Source organism: Rhinichthys klamathensis, unplaced genomic scaffold (assembly GCF_029890125.1).
Source record: "Rhinichthys klamathensis goyatoka isolate OS25496 unplaced genomic scaffold, OSU_Roscu_1.1 h1tg000029l_1, whole genome shotgun sequence".
In the NCBI taxonomy this organism is placed as follows: Eukaryota; Metazoa; Chordata; class Actinopteri; order Cypriniformes; family Leuciscidae; genus Rhinichthys; species Rhinichthys klamathensis.
In genome coordinates, this window is record NW_026606579.1 from 3,812,541 (window position 1) to 3,832,500 (window position 19,960).

Below are 19,960 nucleotides of genomic sequence, written 5' to 3' on the forward strand. Positions count from 1 at the left end.
TCTCAAATAATCTTGATTTAAGATTTTTTTTTGCAGTGTGAAGACAACAGCGTAACTAAAAACAGAAAAGTTCATGACTTTATGGAAGTGTTTGCATGCTTAACTCGGCAAATTAAACTAGGAAATGAATATCAAAATAAAAAGATTTATAAAAAAAAGGAAATAAATGTTGGCTGACATTACTTTCAGACCATAGTCACATGGAAATAAAAGGTCAAGTTGAGCACACTGATCTTTTATATCAAGCAAATTCTAGTAAATAAAGCAGGTCATAGAGAAAATGAATATCGTATACACACTTTAAAGTGCAAAAAAAGCTATTCTGAACGTAGCCTATAACAGCCACATACAGATAAGCTCTTCTCACACACCAGAGATGAATCCATTAGCCCTTGTGATCAGGGACAGTGCTTGCACAGAGTCTCGTGACAGCCATTAGCGGCGGGCCGGAGAGCGGGAACACCTGGACACATCTGTTCATCAACAGCCCAAACCCTGAGAGAAGCTCTTCAGCTCAGCCCGCAAACCAGCGCCAACAGGCTCTGCTCTGTTTATTTGACAAAGCCGTCTGCCGCACGGCCGGCCTGGTTTGTTTGAAATGTCAGATGTGCTGCTTCACAGGTTGGGGTCGAGAGACAGCCGGGTTTAAACCTCCGAGGACGAGATGGAGAGTGACTGACTGTGAGACTAGTATCATGTGGAAATGAAGCCAGGGGATTTGAGGAATCATTCATGTCTGGGGCACAAGCAGTGCAGCACAAATACATCTCAAAGTCCAATGCTTAGTTTTAGGGGTTTATTCAGATCACAAACCAAAAGTTTAAGCACTATTAATAGTGATGCTTGACTTAGATAAATGATTTAAGAAGCTTACTTGTCCTTTTGTTTCATTTAATAACCCTAACCAAACAAGTCAGTCTCTGAGTAACATGTCATTTATTTAAGCCACAAAATAAACTTCATTCCGTATAATGAACTACGTTTTTTACAATTACCCAAAAATCAAACATGGCTCATCCCTCACGCGTGTTATCACGTCTGTCATAAACTAAGGCCGGCTGTCGGTAGGAATATCAGACCTAAAAACATCGACGTAACACACGAATACTTGTCGGCAAAGAAATGAATAATAAATTACCTTACAGTCCATCTGTTTTCAAATCCACATCATTTAAATATCACGACATTGATGTCTGTCAGAAAATAAGGTGCATGATATGGCAGTGATTACGAGAAGCAGAGGACCAGCGAGTTTAGCATTCCCTGGACAACTTCGTCATCGCGGCTTCAACATGCAGTCTGTCAGAGACGATAACGTATGATACATAACGCAAGTGAGTATAAACGTGTTCTTCACTCGCTGAAGTCGAAATAATCAGGGAACTCAGTGAAATACGTCACACTGCTAAAGAGAATAAACGCCAATCCAATTGACAAATCTTGCCGGACACTTTTTATGCACTAACTACACATTCTGATTCTGACATTCCTGATGTTAATATTTTCAATAATTTTCTATTCTTGACTGATCTTTTTTTCATAATTTTGGCAATAGATGAACAGTTAAATGAGAAATTTGAAAAATTTGAAAGAGAAAATGAAATTGTCCCTGTGGTCGTCCAATCTGACTCTCATATGCTGATGTAATATGTTATAAACTTGACAGGTGATTTTAATGAAATGTAATTTGATCACTATCTTCTCATTTTTGAAACAACTCTCTTATGCTCAAAAAGGCTGCCATGCTTGACCAAATACACAGTAAAACATTAATATTGTGAAAAAAGATCACAATTTAAAATATCTGTTTTCTATGTAAATATATTTTAAAATGTTTTTTTTTCCAGGATTGTTTGATGAATAGAAAGTCCCAAAAAACAAACAAAAAAAACAGCATTTATTTGAAATAGAAACTTTTTTGTAACATTCTAAGGCCTGGTTTCACAGACAGGGCTTAGACTAAACTAGGATTAGGCTTTAGTTCAATTAGGACATTTAAGTAACTTTTTTAAAAGTGTCTATGAAAAAAACAAAACATTACTGGTGTGCATCTTGAGACAAAACACATGCACTGACATATTTTAAGATAAGTTTCTTTCAGTTGAAACAGCTCAAACATGCAATTTAATCTGGGACTAGCTTAAGTCTTGTCTGTGAAACCGGGGATAAATGTCTTTACTGTCACTTTTGATCAATTTAATGCATACTTGCTGAAAAAATAAAAAATAAATAAATGTACTGACCTGTTCTACAAATGGTAGTGTTTGTATAACATCAGCAAACTAACAAGAGGAAAGATAAAATAAAGCTTGTATTTGTTTTCATTTGACGATGGGACGCTGTGACTTTATTAAACAAACAATTGATGTAGCTACAGTAGCAATGCATCATCATTGTAAATTTCTTTGGATTGAAATGGATCATATATTCATTTGTAAAACGAACTGATAACATTGAGCTCTGAAGATAAAATAAAAGATCTGAAATGTCATTAAAGATGATGAAAAACAATGGCCAGTGTTATATAAATGCACATGATTGAAACAGGGATTGGGTCAGTGTAGGTCTATCTGGGTGGTTTAATGCAGGACACACGAGGACAATCTTTCTGTTGGTACGATTGACTTTAGCATTTAGTCAATCGGTCTCACAGAACTGACCCTCATCCAATAGGTCAACCTCCTTCACCGCAGAAGCGTCCCGTTATGTAACGGCGAGACGTAAGTGCAGGACGGCAGATGAGGTCCACGGTGGAGGTGCCAGATGTCATTCGAGTGCCAGCCGGGCATCGCCAATGGGACGCAACTCATCTGCTCTGACTTTAATGTTACATAACGGCAAACTGATGATGTTGTGTATGGTAGAATGAGGAGAATCATGGAGATCAAATCGAACAATATGATTAAAGTAGCTGTTTGCTATACTACCGTTCAAAAGGTTGGTAAGATTTTTTTCATGGTTTTGAAAGAAGTCTCAAAAATACAGTAAAAACGTGTGAAATATTATTACAATTTAAACCTGTTTTCTGACGAATCTACTTTAAAATGTAATTTATTCCTGTGATTTTCGGCATCATTACTCCAGTCTTCAGTGTCACATGATCCATTCTAACTCTTAAAATCACACTCTCTCCAGTCAAACAACAGTATTACGGTCGCTAAAGGTTGTTTATATGCTTAACTAACATCTAAGCCCAAGTATTAAACTTGCACGGTAGTACCAAGACTATACCAAGCTAAGATCAAACACAAAACTAGTTCACACTTTTGGCTTTCAGGATCAGGATAACCTCTCCAGATATGACATGAATCACTAAAATGAACATTCCCGTCTCTGTAGGCGTCACACACAAAGGAACGCAAGGAAGCTCTTGCTGTTTGGGGTCACTTTCATCAGGTCAAATGCCTGCAGCACACCATTACACACACACACACACACACACACACTCCCCCTCATGCATCACTTTAAATTACCCACAAATACCAATTCCAACCAAGGCTCATTGGAAAAACATTTCTGCAAAATGCACTGATATTAGTATACTTGAAAATATACTCGAACTTTACTTAAGTATTCTTAATAAAATTAACTTTCACTGAAAGGTTCTTTGGAGAACCCTCTCTTTTGGGACCTGTAATACCATGGTACATGAATAATCATTCAGTAGACATGCCTACATGTCCATAAGTTAATATGCTCACTGGTTCCACTGTGCATTCTGGAAATTTCTATGGAGCAACCATTTCTGAACAGGTTTTGCCAATGGGACAGACCTAGAAATGTCCGATTCTCAATGCTTATTCTGCTAAAAGAAATGCACGAGTGTTTCTTTCAGGTCCTGTACAGATGGATCACATCTGTGAAGGAAGCATGCCCTCTTTCTCTCTTTATCCTACCCTCTCTCTTGCTTTTTCCTTTTCTCCCTCCCAGTGAGAAGAACAGGAAGAGATGTGGCATAAAAATCCCTATAAGTTTTAATCGCCTCCAATGAAATTGTTAAAGCAGCATGACAGCAAACTAAGCAAACACATAAATGACTTTATCCATGTGAGTCCACAAAACAATTCTGTGCATATCTGCACACGCACATACATAAACAAACGCTAAGTGTGCTTAACATTTTTAAGCATGGCACTTATTGAACATAAAAACAATGTTGTCTTTGTTTCTGCTATAATGTCTTCAGTGTTTAGTAGATATATCTTTACTATCTGTTAAATGTCAAGCCTTAGGAGAAATGTTAAACAAACAGAATAATTTGTACGATGGTCTTTCAATATATTCCTAAACATCACTTAGTATAAGCAAAACTGGGCTAGCCACAAATAGCTATAAAGCCAAATACATTAGTATGAAAAAATACAGTTTTATTTCCATACCAATACTGCTACTGTTGTGTCTTTACCCCAACATAGTATATTAGAATAAAGGATTCAACTCGGAGGTGAAATGAACGTGCCTTTACTTAGCTTCATCGGTAAACAATGACACAGTATCAATGCATCAGCGGATAACCTATAGGTAAACTCAGTAGCTAGGGGAGTGGTTCCGCAGAAGTAAATAGATCCACTTTATATACTACATTCCTCCCCTTTTAGATTAATGCTACATAACTAAGTAACATACAACATTGCCAATGCATTAAACACAATTTGTTATTCAGTTGACAAATATTGAAACCCCTTTTTTTTTGTTTTGTTTTTTTTGTTTTTTTGAAATGCATAAGTCTCATAAGTGAACTCATAAATCCAATCTTTTCGGGGGTACCCTGAGTCGTTCAGGGTTACGCCTGGGCACTTGCGGAGTGCTCACTGCAGGGGGCACTTCCTCTGTAACTGTGGGTGTCACTGTACTGTGATCAGAGTTGGTTCCAGGATCAGGTGGACGTCCTGGTTGCTCCGGTGTCTTTGGTTGAGCATTCAACAGCTGATCCACATGACGTCTCCAGGTCTGCTCGCCAGTGTCCACCTCATACATCAGAGGGCCGCTCCTAGTGACAATCTTCCCAGGCGTCCACTTGTCCCCTCGGTAGTCACGTGCCAGTACCTGCTGTCCCACATCGAAGCTCTTTGGTTGTTCACTTGAAAAGCCACTGAACTGTTTGTTCTGCACTTCTCTCCTCAGGTTTGGTTTCAGAAGGTCAATGCGAGATCTCAGCTGTCTGTTCATAAACAGCATTGCAGGTGTCCGATTAGTTGTTGCATGGACAGAATTGCGGTACACCAGGAGGAAATTGTCAATTTTGTGTTGAAGTGAGATGTCTTCTTTTGTCATTGCTTTTATGGACTTTTTGAATGTTTGTACGAACCGTTCTGCTAATCCGTTTGTTGCTGGATGGTGAGGTGCTGACTTGAAATGCTTGATACCATTCTTTTTCATGAAATCTTGAAACTCTTCAGAAGTATACTGTGGACCATTGTCACTCACAATTTGCTCAGGCAGGCCATTCCTGGCGAAGATGGTTCTCAGAACAGAAACAGTCTTTTCTGATGTTGTTGATTTCATTGGGACTACTTCTGGCCATTTTGAGTGAGCGTCCACAGCTATGAGAAACATAGAGTTCATGAAAGGGCCAGCAAAATCAACGTGCACTCTCTGCCAGGGTGCAGACGGCCATTCCCATGGATGTAGGGGAGCCTGTGACGGTGCATTTTGAATGCTCTGGCATCCTGGGCAGGTTTTGGTGATGATCATCATCATCTTTTCCTGTTATGATAATATCGTCCAGGTAGCATTGTGTTCCAGGGATGTCCTGGAGCACCTGGTCCATGGCTCTTTGCCAAATGGCTGGGGCGGACGCAACACCAAACACAAGTCGGTTGTATTGGTAAAGTCCCTTATGCGTGTTGATGGTTAGGAACTTTTTGCTTGACTCCTCCACTTCCATCTGGAGATAGGCCTGTGACAAGTCGATCTTTGAAAACTTCTCCCCACCAGCCAATGCTGAGAAGATGTCTTCGATTCGTGGAAGGGGGTACTGCACCGTGCGCAGCACCGGGTTGATGCTCACTTTGAAGTCCCCACATATGCGCACTTCACTTTTCCCTTTCTTCATCACGGGAACAATGGGCGTAGCCCAGTCACTCCAGTCAACTTTTGAGAGAATGCCGGATGCCTCCAAGTTCTGCAGTTCGGCGTCTATCTTGGGACGTAGTGCATACGGCACCGGGCGCGCCTTGTGGAATCTCGGGTTGGCATCTTTGTCAAGTTCAATTTTTGCTTTCAGGTGTTTAAGTTTACCAATGCCTTTCTCAAACACGTGTGCATTAGCCTCCAACAACTGTGGCAGTCTCTGGTCAAGCCTGCAGGTGGAGCTCTTGAGGCCTATTGAGATATTCAGGGCTTTTATTGCATGCCAGTCAAGCTGAATTTTCCTCAGCCATTCACGCCCCAGTAGTGCTGGGCCTGTGGTTTTTTAGGACATAGAGCTCTAACTTGTGTGTTTGGTCACCATAGACCACGTCCACATTAAGCTTCCCTTTTGGTGACACTTTTTCACCTGTATACGTTTTTAACATCAATGACGTTTTTTTCAGTGATAAGTGGGAGAACAGCCTGTCATAGTCGGTCTCAGAGATCACTGATAAAGCTGAACCTGTGTCCAGTTCCATTTTGAGTTTCACTCCAGACACTGTTGTTGTGACCCATATTATTTTTCTGTCTTCTTCAGTTATGCTATGCAGCTCTAAGCATGACAGGTCATCTTCCTCACTGCTGTTTATGAACAGACAGCTGAGATCTCGCATTGACCTTCTGAAACCAAACCTGAGGAGAGAAGTGCAGAACAAACAGTTCAGTGGCTTTTCAAGTGAACAACCAAGGAGCTTCGATGTGGGACAGCAGGTACTGGCACGTGACTACCGAGGGGACAAGTGGACGCCTGGGAAGATTGTCACTAGGAGCGGCCCTCTGATGTATGAGGTGGACACTGGCGAGCAGACCTGGAGACGTCATGTGGATCAGCTGTTGTAAATAGATCCACTTTATATACTACAGCTACAGAAGCTAAACCTTAAACTTTCTGCGATACTAGTCCTCAAAACTGCTGGGCAGAAACTAACTGGGTTGCGCTAATGCTGGTAGCCTTTTTCAGAAGCACAGCAATAGCTTAGCTGTTAACAAAACACTGTAGCTTTTCCAGTAACAAGCTACTGTTTCCAACAATTAGCGGTGTAGCACGACAGAATTCAAAGTGTGTCCCAATTCGTGTACTTATGCACTACTCTACGCCATATTGTAGTATAAGTAGTGCAAGTACTGTTCACAATGAAAATTCCAAAAAGAATGACGGTGCTTAAAAACAAACAGGAAAAAGGAAGCGTAGAATGTTGGACACTTCATGAACTCAAATGTTATAGCTTTCCTTATATGGTGGAAGGGGAGGGGCTAATAGACTCTGATGTTGAGGGGGAGGGGCTAATAGACTCTGATGTTGAGGGGGAGGAGCTAACAGACTCTGATGTTGAGGGGGAGGAGCTAACAGACTCTGATGTTGAGGGGGAGGAGCTAACAGACTCTGATGTTGAGGGGGAGGAGCTAACAGACTCTGATGTTGAGGGGGAGGAGCTAACAGACTCTGATGTTGAGGGGGAGGGGCTAACAGAGTCTGATGTTGAGGGGGAGGGGCTAACAGACTCTGATGTTGAGGGGGAGGAGCTAACAGACTCTGATGTTGAGGGGGAGGAGCTAACAGACTCTGATGTTGAGGGGGAGGAGCTAACAGACTCTGATGTTGAGGGGGAGGAGCTAACAGACTCTGATGTTGAGGGGGAGGAGCTAACAGACTCTGATGTTGAGGGGGAGGAGCTAACAGACTCTGATGTTGAGGGGGAGGAGCTAACAGACTCTGATGCTGAGGGGGAGGAGCTAACAGACTCTGATGTTGAGGGGGAGGAGCTAATAGACTGATGTTGAGGGGAAGGAGCTAACAGACTCTGATGTTGAGGGGGAGGAGCTAACAGACTCTGATGTTAAAGGGGGAGGGGCTAACAGACTCTGATGTTGAGGGGGAGGAGCTAACAGACTCTGATGTTGAGGGGGAGGAGCTAACAGACTCTGATGTTGAGGGGAAGGAGCTAACAGACTCTGATGTTGAGGGGGAGGAGCTAACAGACTCTGATGTTGAGGGGGAGGAGCTAACAGACTCTGATGTTGAGGGGGAGGAGCTAACAGACTCTGATGTTGAGGGGGAGGAGCTAACAGACTCTGATGTTGAGGGGGAGGAGCTAACAGACTGATGCTGAATGACAAAATAACCTCCAGAAACTACCGGTACACAGTTGAGTATAGTGCGTAGTATAAATGCATAATGTCATTTGGGACACAACTTTAGTAGTCAAATATTTATTATATGCCATTTCATAATGTTTAACGCTGTTTTTGTGCCAGATAAATGTTCTGAATGCAGAAATAAATGATATCATTTGATGTTTATTTACAAAAACCTCCTAAGCTACAATAGGTTCCATTGCTACAGATACATTACGAGTTTAAAGTCTGAAACTGAAGTAGCGAGAGATCTTTTCTTCCGTATTGTGACGTACATCCGAGTGTAACGGATTATTACAAAAGAAAAACTGTGGGGCTAACCATCAACCATGGTTATATGCAGCGGTGGTTGATTTTGAGATGTGGGCATGGCACTCAAAAAGTGGAGGGGCGGAATTTAAGCGCACTGAATAATGGGAGAAATCGAATTCGAAGTTAGTTGTTTTAAATGGAAGAGATCCAGTTAAGACATTTTGATTAAACATTACGAGGTCAAGACATTTTTTACAAATTAAAATGCACGGATGAATTGTTAATGATAAGATGCATTTTGAAAAGGAAAATGGGGTGAGTTTTCATTTCATGCTGACTTTAGAGTACCTTCCCCACCAGATCAACAGATCTAAGCACAGTGGTTTTACTGGTCAGTTGTCAGAGATTCAGATCTAGCAGTGGTGGGTGGGCATAAGTGTGCATCCGTTCTCACGGTACCTGTCAACTCCTGACGTAAAGCAGGGGCCGATTTCTCACACGAGCTCTGACGGTAAAACTTTGACTGTGTGGCTTCACGTTATTAGGCCAGTTACACGCTTAACCCGGCTAACAAGCGGCCGAAAAACACTTCCAGCTGCAACGGTCACAATTGCGCATGCAATTATCTGATAGACCAAACACACACACACACACACACACACACACACACACACACACACACACACAGGCAGCTAAGGTGCAAGCTGCAGTAACATGTCAACTAAGCAAGTTTGCGTGTTTCTTGGCTGCAGTTAAAATCTTCCAGCTGCCGTTTCATTGTTTCCTCTGAGAAGCTGGTGGTAAAACGTAGCGCCGGCTGTTATCAAAGCCTCACAAAGAGCTTTTGCGTCAGGAGTCCCCTCAGGATACGTGAGGGGTTTGCTGTGATAACAGGGAACTCTAGAATTCTGTTTCCCACCCTTACTGATAAAGATATTAGTCACAATTAATGAGGTGGATTTAAGAAGCTTCCCAGAGACTCACAAATACGGACACGGTTATTTCATGTTTAATTATTGTCATAAATTCATGTTACAGGATACCACTGAATTTTTTTAAGCTAATCTTTGCTCAAACAGCATGACAGCAAAAAAAAATATGATCATATTTGTGAAACATGAGCAGAATAAATGTATGTAAATAGTCTGTAAAACCTTTATGAAAATAATTGAGTTAAATTAAATGTGAAAATTTCCATGAAAGGAAATTAGTGCTGTTAATTGATTAAAATTAAAGGAATTTAAAGGAATTAATTATAATAATGTATTTAACTAAACTGGTCAATTAATTTGAAATATGTAAATAATTGAATGAATATTAAAAAATTATAAATACAATTATACATATTATAATACAATAAATTAATTTAAAATAAATATAAAATAATGACAAATTGTTAAATAAATAAATTGCACAAAATTAAATAGACAGCGTTAGCTAAAATGATCAAGATAATCAGGATGAAATTTTAAGCACTTTGTTTGCCTTTTTGAGCACATGTTCTATAAACGCTCCAGGGCAATGCTTCCCTAATTCAAAAATACTTTGAAAAAGAAAACCGTCCCTCAAAAGCGTAAACCTTAGCGAGAACGAGTGAGAGAGACGGTCTGACAAACAGACAGATGTACAGACGGCGTTTTTGTCAATGACTGGCTCAACTCAGAAACTTCCCCCATCACTACACCATCTGCCATCCATATTTTCGAAACTAAAACATGCCACTGAGCGAGTTAACAAGACAGGCCTTGTCTGAGGCGGGCCGCTCATATGGGAGAGAGAGGGGCGCTGGGGCTCGGCCAGCACAGGTTAAAATAACAAGCGCCCTCTCGCCAGCGGCCGTCCATCGGCTGGGGAGATGAAATATGTGTGACAAACAACACACACCAACAGAAAACACTAATGTGTGTGCACTCAGCCGAATTCAATTTATATATTTTATATGTATTAATACATGTAATGTACATGAAACAGAAGTTGAGATAGTCTTTTCTTCCCTTATTGTGACGTATATCCGAGTGAAACGGCTTCTGACTGGAACAAGAACAAATGTAGGGCTGATTGCTGATGCAAACATATCATTGAATCATCATTTTGAATCAATTCACTGAAAGACTAGTATTCATAATAAAAATATATTTTTTAGCCCTTTGGCCAAACTCAGTTTATACCACCAAATATTGATGTATTTTCTTTTAAATGTTTAAAATCACCCCCCACAAAAAAAAAAAAAAAAAAAAAAATCTGAGGAACCATTGTTGTAAAATCTTTAATTAGTTAACTGGATCAGCTAATTAGGATCTAATTAGTATAAAAAACTTAGTTCAAATCACTGAATCAAAATTCTGAATTGATTCTCAGTTTGATTCAGCTGATTCACATAAATGTAATGCCATTTTTGCCATGTTTAGACGTCACAACGTTGCTTTGATTTCATAAATCACCAGCAAAATAAGGGGAAATATATTCACAGCACAGTCCTAGTCTGCAAAGAAGTGAAGCGCAAGCATCTCTCACTTCTGGGCATCTCATATAGGCGACTTCGTCTTCAAATCTTCAATGCTTTTTACATTTCCAGAAGCCTTTGAACAGCCTTTATTCTCAAGACACGCTTTTACAGCAGCTGGAGGTTTCTGCAGTTCATTTTTAGATTGACATATGTAGAACAGCTAATGTCATTTGGTTTTCTTTGCTCCGTCAGTTAGCGCCAGCTGCGCACCTGGTTCAGATAGTCCTCTGTAAGCAAACCTGCTTGTCCAGCTCCTTCTAGGTTGTTTGGAAAGAGTCAAACTGCTAGCATTTTTAAAATGGATGAGGTTTTTGGCAGCCGCCCGCTCAGGCAAGACAGCTGAGGCTACACATTCCAGGCCTGGCACGGTCCGACTGGACGCGAGGCCTCTTACAAGCAAAATACAGCGAGTCGACGTCAAAGATCCCTCTGTCTGCCGCAGCGACGCAGACCAGACCAATTACAGTGAGAGCGAGCGGAGAACCGTAGACTGCAGGAAGGAAAACAACCCTCAGCGTGTCGAGTGCTCTGGTGTAGATTAAAAATCTCTCAGCTACTGCAGGTAAGGGCAGAACCGCGAGGAATGAAGCACGGTCCACTTCAGACAGGAAACCATTACCTTCAGGGCACATCGGCTGCTTTTTCAGATCTCATTGAGCTGAGGTTTATTATCAGTCCTGGCAGGCAGAAAAGTCCCACCTACTAACCTCATATCTCCACCAGGCTGGGAAAAGGACCTCTTAACAAAAAAAGAAGAGGAGAAAAAAAGGCCCATGGCACAGAAACATACTCCAGGTCTCTATGGATCTCCATTTGCGTCATCCCTCAAATAGCTACTCGCACACCCTTTTCTTCTCCTCCAGAAATCTAAGACATTATCCTCTCCTCCATCACAAAAGAAACAGAAACATCTTAATTTCTCAGGCCACTAAAAATGCCACTGTTTTTCTAGTTCTGGGGAGGAACAACAAGAGGGGAGGACCTTTCATTTAATCATCCGGAGAAGAGATGTGACAAAAGCGTCAAACTCTTTCTCTTTTTAAGTCGTTTGGATTGACCTTTTGTACTTTCTTAAATGCATTCACTGCATATTTGTGCACATTTCCGGGGTTCTCAGAAGTGGAAGTCGTAACAGTTGGATAAAAAAAAAAAAACATGATAATGTCTCTCTGACTTTAAATCGAGGGGGGGGGGGGGGGGGGGGTCAAGAGAATTAATATGTTGGTCAGAAGAGAGAAAGATGTCAAATGTTGCCGTCACATGCTTAGCCGTTGAATAAGCAGTTTTTTGTCATTTAATGCCAAGAAAACATGTTAACACTTTACTTAAACTGCCCCTTATCTTACAGGTTCATAATTTTGTTTTAGAGTCTCCTACAATAGGTTTATGTGCATCCAAGGTCAAAAAACACTTTAATTATCTCGCAATATACATTGCACCATCACCACTTTTCTCACAGCGTCTGAAACGCTTCAAACTCTCTAAACCCTGCCTTTTTGAGAGCTTCCTCTGCCCTGATTGGTCAGAAGACCCAGTCTGTTGTGATTGGTTTACCGCTGAGAGTGTGTGATGGAAATGAAATGCCTATATTACCATATCTGAATTTTAGCTCTAGATCTTCCTCAGCGCTTGATACACAGTAATACGAACAGTAACAATGGTGTCGGTTTTCCCGTATCAATCCCAGTTCGAGTCCTCATCCTTTAGAAAAGATGCAAAGTATGTTTTATATTTTGCAGCGCAGAAAACAGAATTTTCTCAGCATGAACATCACAAACCACACTTTTATGGTCAAAGTAGACTTTGTTCGGGCAGCCAATGAAGACCACTATGCAGATGTGTTACACTGTTACATAGGTATGTAACAGGAAGTAAGACTGGACTTACTGACGACTCGTTTCAGCAGTTCAGAATCAGTTCTTTCTTTTGGAGACAATAACTTTCATCTGCACTTTGATCTTTAAAACTATGCAAACCTTTTACATTCACAAACAGCTTTATTACACACTATATGAGAGGAAATATCTGAAAAAAGCATAATACGGGCATAAAGCATATGTTTAATGTATTATAAAGGTACACATAATGTATGTTATAAAGCATTATATCTTTTCAGAAATAATTTGAACAATACTTAACTGCAAAGTTAAAATGCATTATGATATTTGCACAGTACTTGCTACCTGAAATTGGTTGTTTGTCATTGTGTTTTAACGCATTATACTTTCTAAAAGTATGTTCAATGAAGTATTATAATGTATTATAACTGTGGTTACAATTATTCATGAGAATATACAATGCCTTATTAGGTGCATTACAAGGCATAATTAATGCATTAAAATACTTTTATAGTGCATTCTACATAAAGGCTTTCAGTAAAGTATTTAAAAAAATGTACATAAAAATCGCTACTACATTTTCCGTCGGTCTTAGTGCACGATGTAACTACAGAAGAGTCAAGTTTTAAATAGGAAAAATAGCGAAAATCTTTGGTCATTTTTTTATTAGAAATGCTAATGGTCTTGTCCACTTCAATGATGTATGCTAAGCTATGCTAAAAGTGGTACCGCCAGAACCGGAGATCGGCTGAATGGATTCAAAACGGTGAAACTCAACAGTTTAACTCTGGGGGAGTTGTAAAATGAGCCTATTTCCAAAAAAAAGTGGAGTATCCCTTTAACAACTGAGGAAATGTGTCATTACATTCTGTGAAAAGGGTATTTTGCAACCTTACTTTAGTAAAATGGTATTTTGGATGGATCACTTCACTATATATATATTTTTTTCCTCACTGAATATTCTGCTTTACTCCAAATACCATTTTATTGAAGTAAAATGGGTTGCAAATGATTATTTCTTCACCCGATATGCCTAAAGATGACGTCTTGGGCCACTCAAACAAACAGAGCAATGTTTTTGAAGCGCTACAGAGCCAGTGTTTACATTCATGCAGACGTCAACCTACAAATGGAACCTAATTCACACTTTAAGACAAAAACCTGTTGCCCTTTCAGTCTGCCATAAAACACCCCAGATTTTACACAACATGCTAGTGAGACATGCGCTGAATCCCTGCTATGACAGACTTCAAAAAGTTGAAATTGCGAGAACACCAAAAATTCTAAACAAGAACAAAAATTCTAAAACTTTAAATTCACACAGCTTGTTTTAGTAGGCGTTGAACCTTGATTATACTTATCTGTGCATATTAAACTGGGACAGGAGAAAGTATTTTAACATTAAAAAGGACACACTTCCCCTTTAAGAGAAGATTTAAATACTCTCTGCTGTGCCCAGAGGCTCCGGCTCACAGCGAACAGCTTTTCCAGGCAGCCCTGGGCTAATCGCAACTCAGTGACCCGCTAAAGGCTTCTAAAGACTCCATGCGGTGAGGTGTTTGAGTTGAAACGACTGCTCGTGTCATTAAACGGGGGTTTTCCACGAACGCCGTCCTCTGGAGGCCTGCGCTTAAACGCATGTGAATGCAGCGAGGTACGGTTCAAGTTTACCACCCAGAAACACTCAAGATGAGATACATTATCTTTTAGATGGGGTACGGTCATCTAGGGCACTAGTTAACTACAAGTAATAGTTGCAACTGTAAGGTCCAAAACTGCATGTTTCTACTGTATCATTGAAGGTTAGTCAAGTCTATAGAAAGGCCACAAGTGAGTGAAGAAGGAAGACTAATTCAGCGTTTCAGTCCTGTTCTCAGTCCATTTGAAGAACGTTACGTAACTCACTTCACACAGCGATGTTCATAACGGGAATGATTTTAAGTCACTGAAAGCGCCCAGGGCATGTGCTCTGCTGAGTGGGATAATGGTCACAGCGACTCTGAGGTCACTTCCTGTTTACCTCGCTGGGCAGCATTGGGTGATACGAGCCGATAACCAACCACCCCAAATTAAACATTTACTGGACGCTCGGTACGAATGAGAGATTAGTACATAGTACTTTGGTTCTCAATTGTTTTTTTTTTACATTTGGCTGTTCTGTAGCTCAAATAGTTGAATGCTTGCAACGCCAAGCTCACGGGTTCGATTTCCAGGGAATTAACTATAAAAGCTAGCTAAATGAATAAATGTGCTTTTTATACAAATTGGGCAGTTAGTAGAATGTCTAAAGTGGACTTCTACTACCTTTGAAACTACATGTCAACGAGCAGTCAGAGTATTAGTAGACTGTCTGCTAAATATCTGCTAACACTTTATTTTGATGCTCTTCAACAGATGTTTTATTGACTATAAGTAACTTTGCAAGTAAATGTCAAATTATACTAACCCTAACAGTCTAGTAATACTCTAATGAGAGTCAGTTGACATGTAGTTGCATGTAGGAGGTCTACATTTTTTTTTTTTATCCAATTTTTTTTTATAATCAAAAGTGACTTATGTTGCATTTGATAAATTCATGCATTCTCTTGGGAATGAAACTCATGACCTTGGTGCTTTGCGATACATAAACACTTATTAAATGTGAGCTGTTCTGAACTGTCATCATGTAGCTCGGTTATGACTCAGGAGGAGAAGACGCATGTTTCACTGTGTTTGTCCCTTTGGATTTACCAAGTAAACTTCACAAACTGGCATTTGTCTGCAGATGCATTTCAAGAATGGGATTTATACAGACACGAGCAGTTGTGAGAAACGCGTCACACTAGAATATATATGACAGGAATGTGCAAAGATGCAAACTATACATCATCAATACATGATCACGTGCAAACCCTGTACCAGAACCGTTTTCAGACCAACAAAACACGTGGAGCAGACATTGATCCGCACTTAAAGCTCAGAAGAGCGACGTCTTCATGTGTGCACTCGAGCTGTTCTGTGTGGCCTGTTGAGACACACAGGTTATTGTCGGAGCAGACGTGAACGGTGCAGGGGTCACACACTGGTATGTTTACACAGCCAGACCACACAGATAAAACAACTACACATAAACCTTTATACGAACTAATATCACTGCAGACATCACACATGTGCACCAGGTGTGTGTGTGTGTGTGTGTGTGTTATACAGAACATGGAAAACACACTCAGGGGTCAGTGTTCTTTTCCATTTCACACTCAAAGCAAATATGCCAGAAGTATTGCAACGACAATGTATTGATTCGTCACAAATGTTCTTCCTTTTAAGGTTCCCATTGCAAATACATTAATAATGCGGCCACTAGAGGGTGCAAACTAAATACTCGCAGACCAAAGGCAGCAAAAAGACCAACTTCTCTGTGAAAAACAGTAAACGTCCCAGGAAAGATAAACTGCTTAGAGACCTTCAAATTAAATTCATAAAAAATCAATTAATCTCCATTTACATTCACTACAGGATTTAACACAAAACTTGAAATGGCAGCTTATCGTACACTGCATATTTTCACATGCATGAGCAGTAAACAGGACAAAAACATGGGCAAGTGTGAATACAGTGAGTTCAAGGAATCACACTGCAGTAATTCTTACACTTGATTTAACAGTTTAATTTCAACACCGTGCGTAACAATAGCCAATTATTTAGACTTTGAGATAGCTTTATCTATAAGTAGAATTTTTCAGCTAAATATTTTGTGCACTTTACCAATCATCGGTCTAAGCATTACTAGTGTATAGTAGACTTTATGCTTACAATGCAGTATATACTGGAATTTTTTATTTATTTAATATAATTCTAATATAATAATGTAATAATTATATATAAAATAATTAAACAATATAAATAATTATATATTTTTTCTCAAAATACAAAAAAGCTTTGATGATCAAAAATGTAAAGAAATAATGTGTCAAATGTTATGTTCTTTTAAAATACTGCATTGCTGAAGAAATTTACAATTGGCCACACAATGACGTCCCGTTGACAAGCCAAATCGCCAGTCTTCTGTACTTGTGTGTATATAGCAAAAAATACCACAAATATGCACAAATGCAAGCATAAACATTCACATCAAATAACCTTCTGCATGCTTTTGCAATTTGGTTGTGCAGAGCACAAAATCTCCACTGTAGTCCACATGCACGCTAGTTCTGTAATATTTTTGTTTAGGTCAAACATGCTAAAATATAACAGCACACCTAATAGTGTACAAGAGGTCAAAGTTCACTCCTTTAGCTATGAGCTTTTCCTGTAGGTTCTGCTGAAATTATGCCATACATGAAAACTAATGCATGCTGGAGTGAAAGTGCTCCAAAGTGTCAGGACAAACAAAGAATGCTGGAAAAACACAACCCACAGAAATATTCCTCCCCCCAAAAAACTCATCTTTATATTTTTATAGATGTTTTATGATCATAATGTGATGATAAGAGGCAACAGCAACAACAGTAAGTGCGTGCAGTTTACTAGCATTACTATTATTTATCCAAATAAACACTAAGGTAAAGTGTGACCTAATTATCATGATCAATAGCAACAATAAGATAGTCGTGTTGTTAAAACGACCTCTTAATTTCCTATTTCAGAAGTAATCACATACAGTCTAAAAATACATCATTCCAGTTATTATTGGTGCGATTGTTGTTGCTGCGATCAATATCAACAATATGAGCTTTCAATTCATGAGCAGCGACAGTAACTTAAGCACGCTGCGCAAGTATACTTCTAAAGAAATGACTGTATACTAATTCCGAATCGTACTGTATTTGTGATCAAAAGCAGGAGCAATAAGTGTACCTGGTCTCTCTGCAGACAGGGCAGAGACGTCCTCCTGTGAGATTTGCTCCTTGTCTGGCCGTGATGTGCCATGTCTGACGAGACTACGGAGCTGGACCTCCTGCGCCTCTTAAATACCGGAATATCTCCCCTCGATCCCTCCCGGTGTGATGCGCCCTGCTCCGGCAGCAGTCTGTCCGCATACCTCGCCAGCAGGACCCCCAGCACCCCGAGCAGGTACGCCAGGTAGGGTCTCCAACTGGCGCGCACCTTCTGCAGCGACAGCAGCGACACGGTCCTGATGATGCTGATGAAGAGGAGCACGGAGATGCCCTGACCCAGCCGCACCACCATGAGCGCCCCGCTGGCCAGGCAGGCGAGCAGCACCAGCGCGGTGGCCGTGAACGAGTAGAGCTGATGCGCATCCAGCAGAGACTGCGCCGCCGCTTCGCCCAGATGGCACACGGTGAGCAGGAACACGGCCGTACGGATGAGCACCCCGCAGCGGAGCAGATACACACCCACCCAAAAGAAGGCACACACGAGCGTGAAGACGGGCGAGAGCAACTGCCACACGAGCTCCACGAGCGTCACCAAGTGCAGCGCCGGAGATCCCGAGTGCGCGTGTGCGCGCTCAGCGTCCCAGTCCGCGGACTGATGAGCGAGCAGCGCGAGGAGCACGGACAGCGAGGCGACACACACGGCCGAGGAGAGGCTCCTACGGCTCCGCAAGCACGAGTGCCAGCAGTCCTGCTCCACGGGAGTGACACAAGTGCGCACATAGCCGTTGCGCACGGATTCCAGTGCCATCGGTCACGGGAGAGCACGCGTACGCGCTCGCGCACACACGCATTAATGCGCAGAGCCGCTGTTCCTTTTCACGTGAGTTAGTGAGAGAGTGAGTGAGTGAGTGAGTGAATGACTTTCCAGCGGCGGACTGCCACGAGTTCGCATTCAACGCATCCTCGCTTGAAAGCACAAGTCAAAAGTAGTGAAGTCGGGGTGCACGGAGGAGGAAAGCGAGCCCCTTTTCTTTGCAATGCGTAAAATCCCTCATCGTCTTACGATCCAGTCGAGCAGAACGAGGAATAACTCCTGATGTTTCTAGGCCACCATCATCATCATCATCCTCATCAGTGATCTCCCTCCCTCGCGCTTCCTCTCTTTGTTTTTCTCTCGTGCCCTCGTATCTCGCTGGATTATTCCACCTCTTGGATCATTTTCACGCGTGGAAACTCTAGCGGCAGAAAGATTTCCTTGACTTTTGGATAATATTGGCCAGTGTCCCGTCGCCCGCGAGGCGGTCCTTAACACAGCGCGCGAGCTGCGCTCCGTATCACCAGCCGAACGATTACCCTGATCAGACCCAATCCAAAGCATCAGTCAGCTGATTTATTGATTCCAGCTGCTCGCACCCATGAGCACTTTTACAACTCATTTACATCACACTTCAAAAAAATCTTCGAAATTAATTTGATTAAACATAACTACAAAAACTTTATTTTATTTTTTTTATTTGCATGCTCCGTAAAAAGTGAAATTGCGCATGACTTGGTGCAGTTTTGGACTTGAACAGTTCATTTACCACGCAAAGCACATTTGTAGATTTCTTTTCTTGATTTCTGACCGATTTTCCTCTTACAGTAAAATGTTATAGTTCGTTAACTAATAACCACAATTCCCTGCGGTATCAAACAAATCACTGGCTTTTATGCTTTCTTGACATTTAGTTTTATTGACTGACTTTCCCTTAACTATAATATTTGAGCAGATCTAATTAAGATTTGTGCATTTCTACAAAAACAAAAACCTTTATTTATTAGCCCCAGATATGAAGAATTATTTCCATTTTGGGGTTTATCTGATTTTATATCACCGTTTTGTCTTTCTTTCTTTGGTCTTTCTGACTTATCTTTCTTTTACAGTAACATTTTTATATTCATTATGATCATGATTCCTTGCGATATTATTGAAAGTCACTCTCGAGGTTTCCTGCTTTCTTTGTGTATTTTTTCCACGCAAAAATTCCTTTATTAGCACCAAATATGAAAAGATTTCATATTTTTAGATGTTTATCAGATTCTCTCACTTTCTTGTCTTTGATTCTACTGGTTCTTGCTGACTGATCTTCTGTTTACAGTTCATTAACAGTTCGCTCGTAAACTTTTCCCAGTCAATGGCCGATGAGATCAAACACAAATCACATGACGATCATTTGGTTTTCTTGGCAATTAGTTCTTTCCGACTGTAATGTTTTATATAGCTAGTTAACATTCACTGG

The 19,960-nt window shown here is 40.8% G+C and overlaps 1 protein-coding gene across 5 annotated transcripts in view; it reads right to left on the reverse strand.

Annotated features, from left to right (window-relative positions):
• Positions 1–19,960, reverse strand: part of LOC130080023 (zinc finger protein AEBP2) — a 171,029-nt gene that overhangs the window by 75,958 nt on the left and 75,111 nt on the right. For 3 of the 5 annotated variants that reach the window (XM_056245292.1, XM_056245291.1, XM_056245290.1), the window contains exon 1: positions 17,701–18,691. The exons of the other annotated variants lie outside the window; for them this stretch is intronic. In XM_056245292.1, coding sequence (XP_056101267.1) covers positions 17,701–18,489 — 789 coding nt within the window. In that variant the 5' untranslated portion in view covers positions 18,490–18,691. Of the gene's footprint in view, positions 1–17,700; positions 18,692–19,960 lie in introns of those variants that run through there. 5 annotated transcript variants of the gene reach the window in all.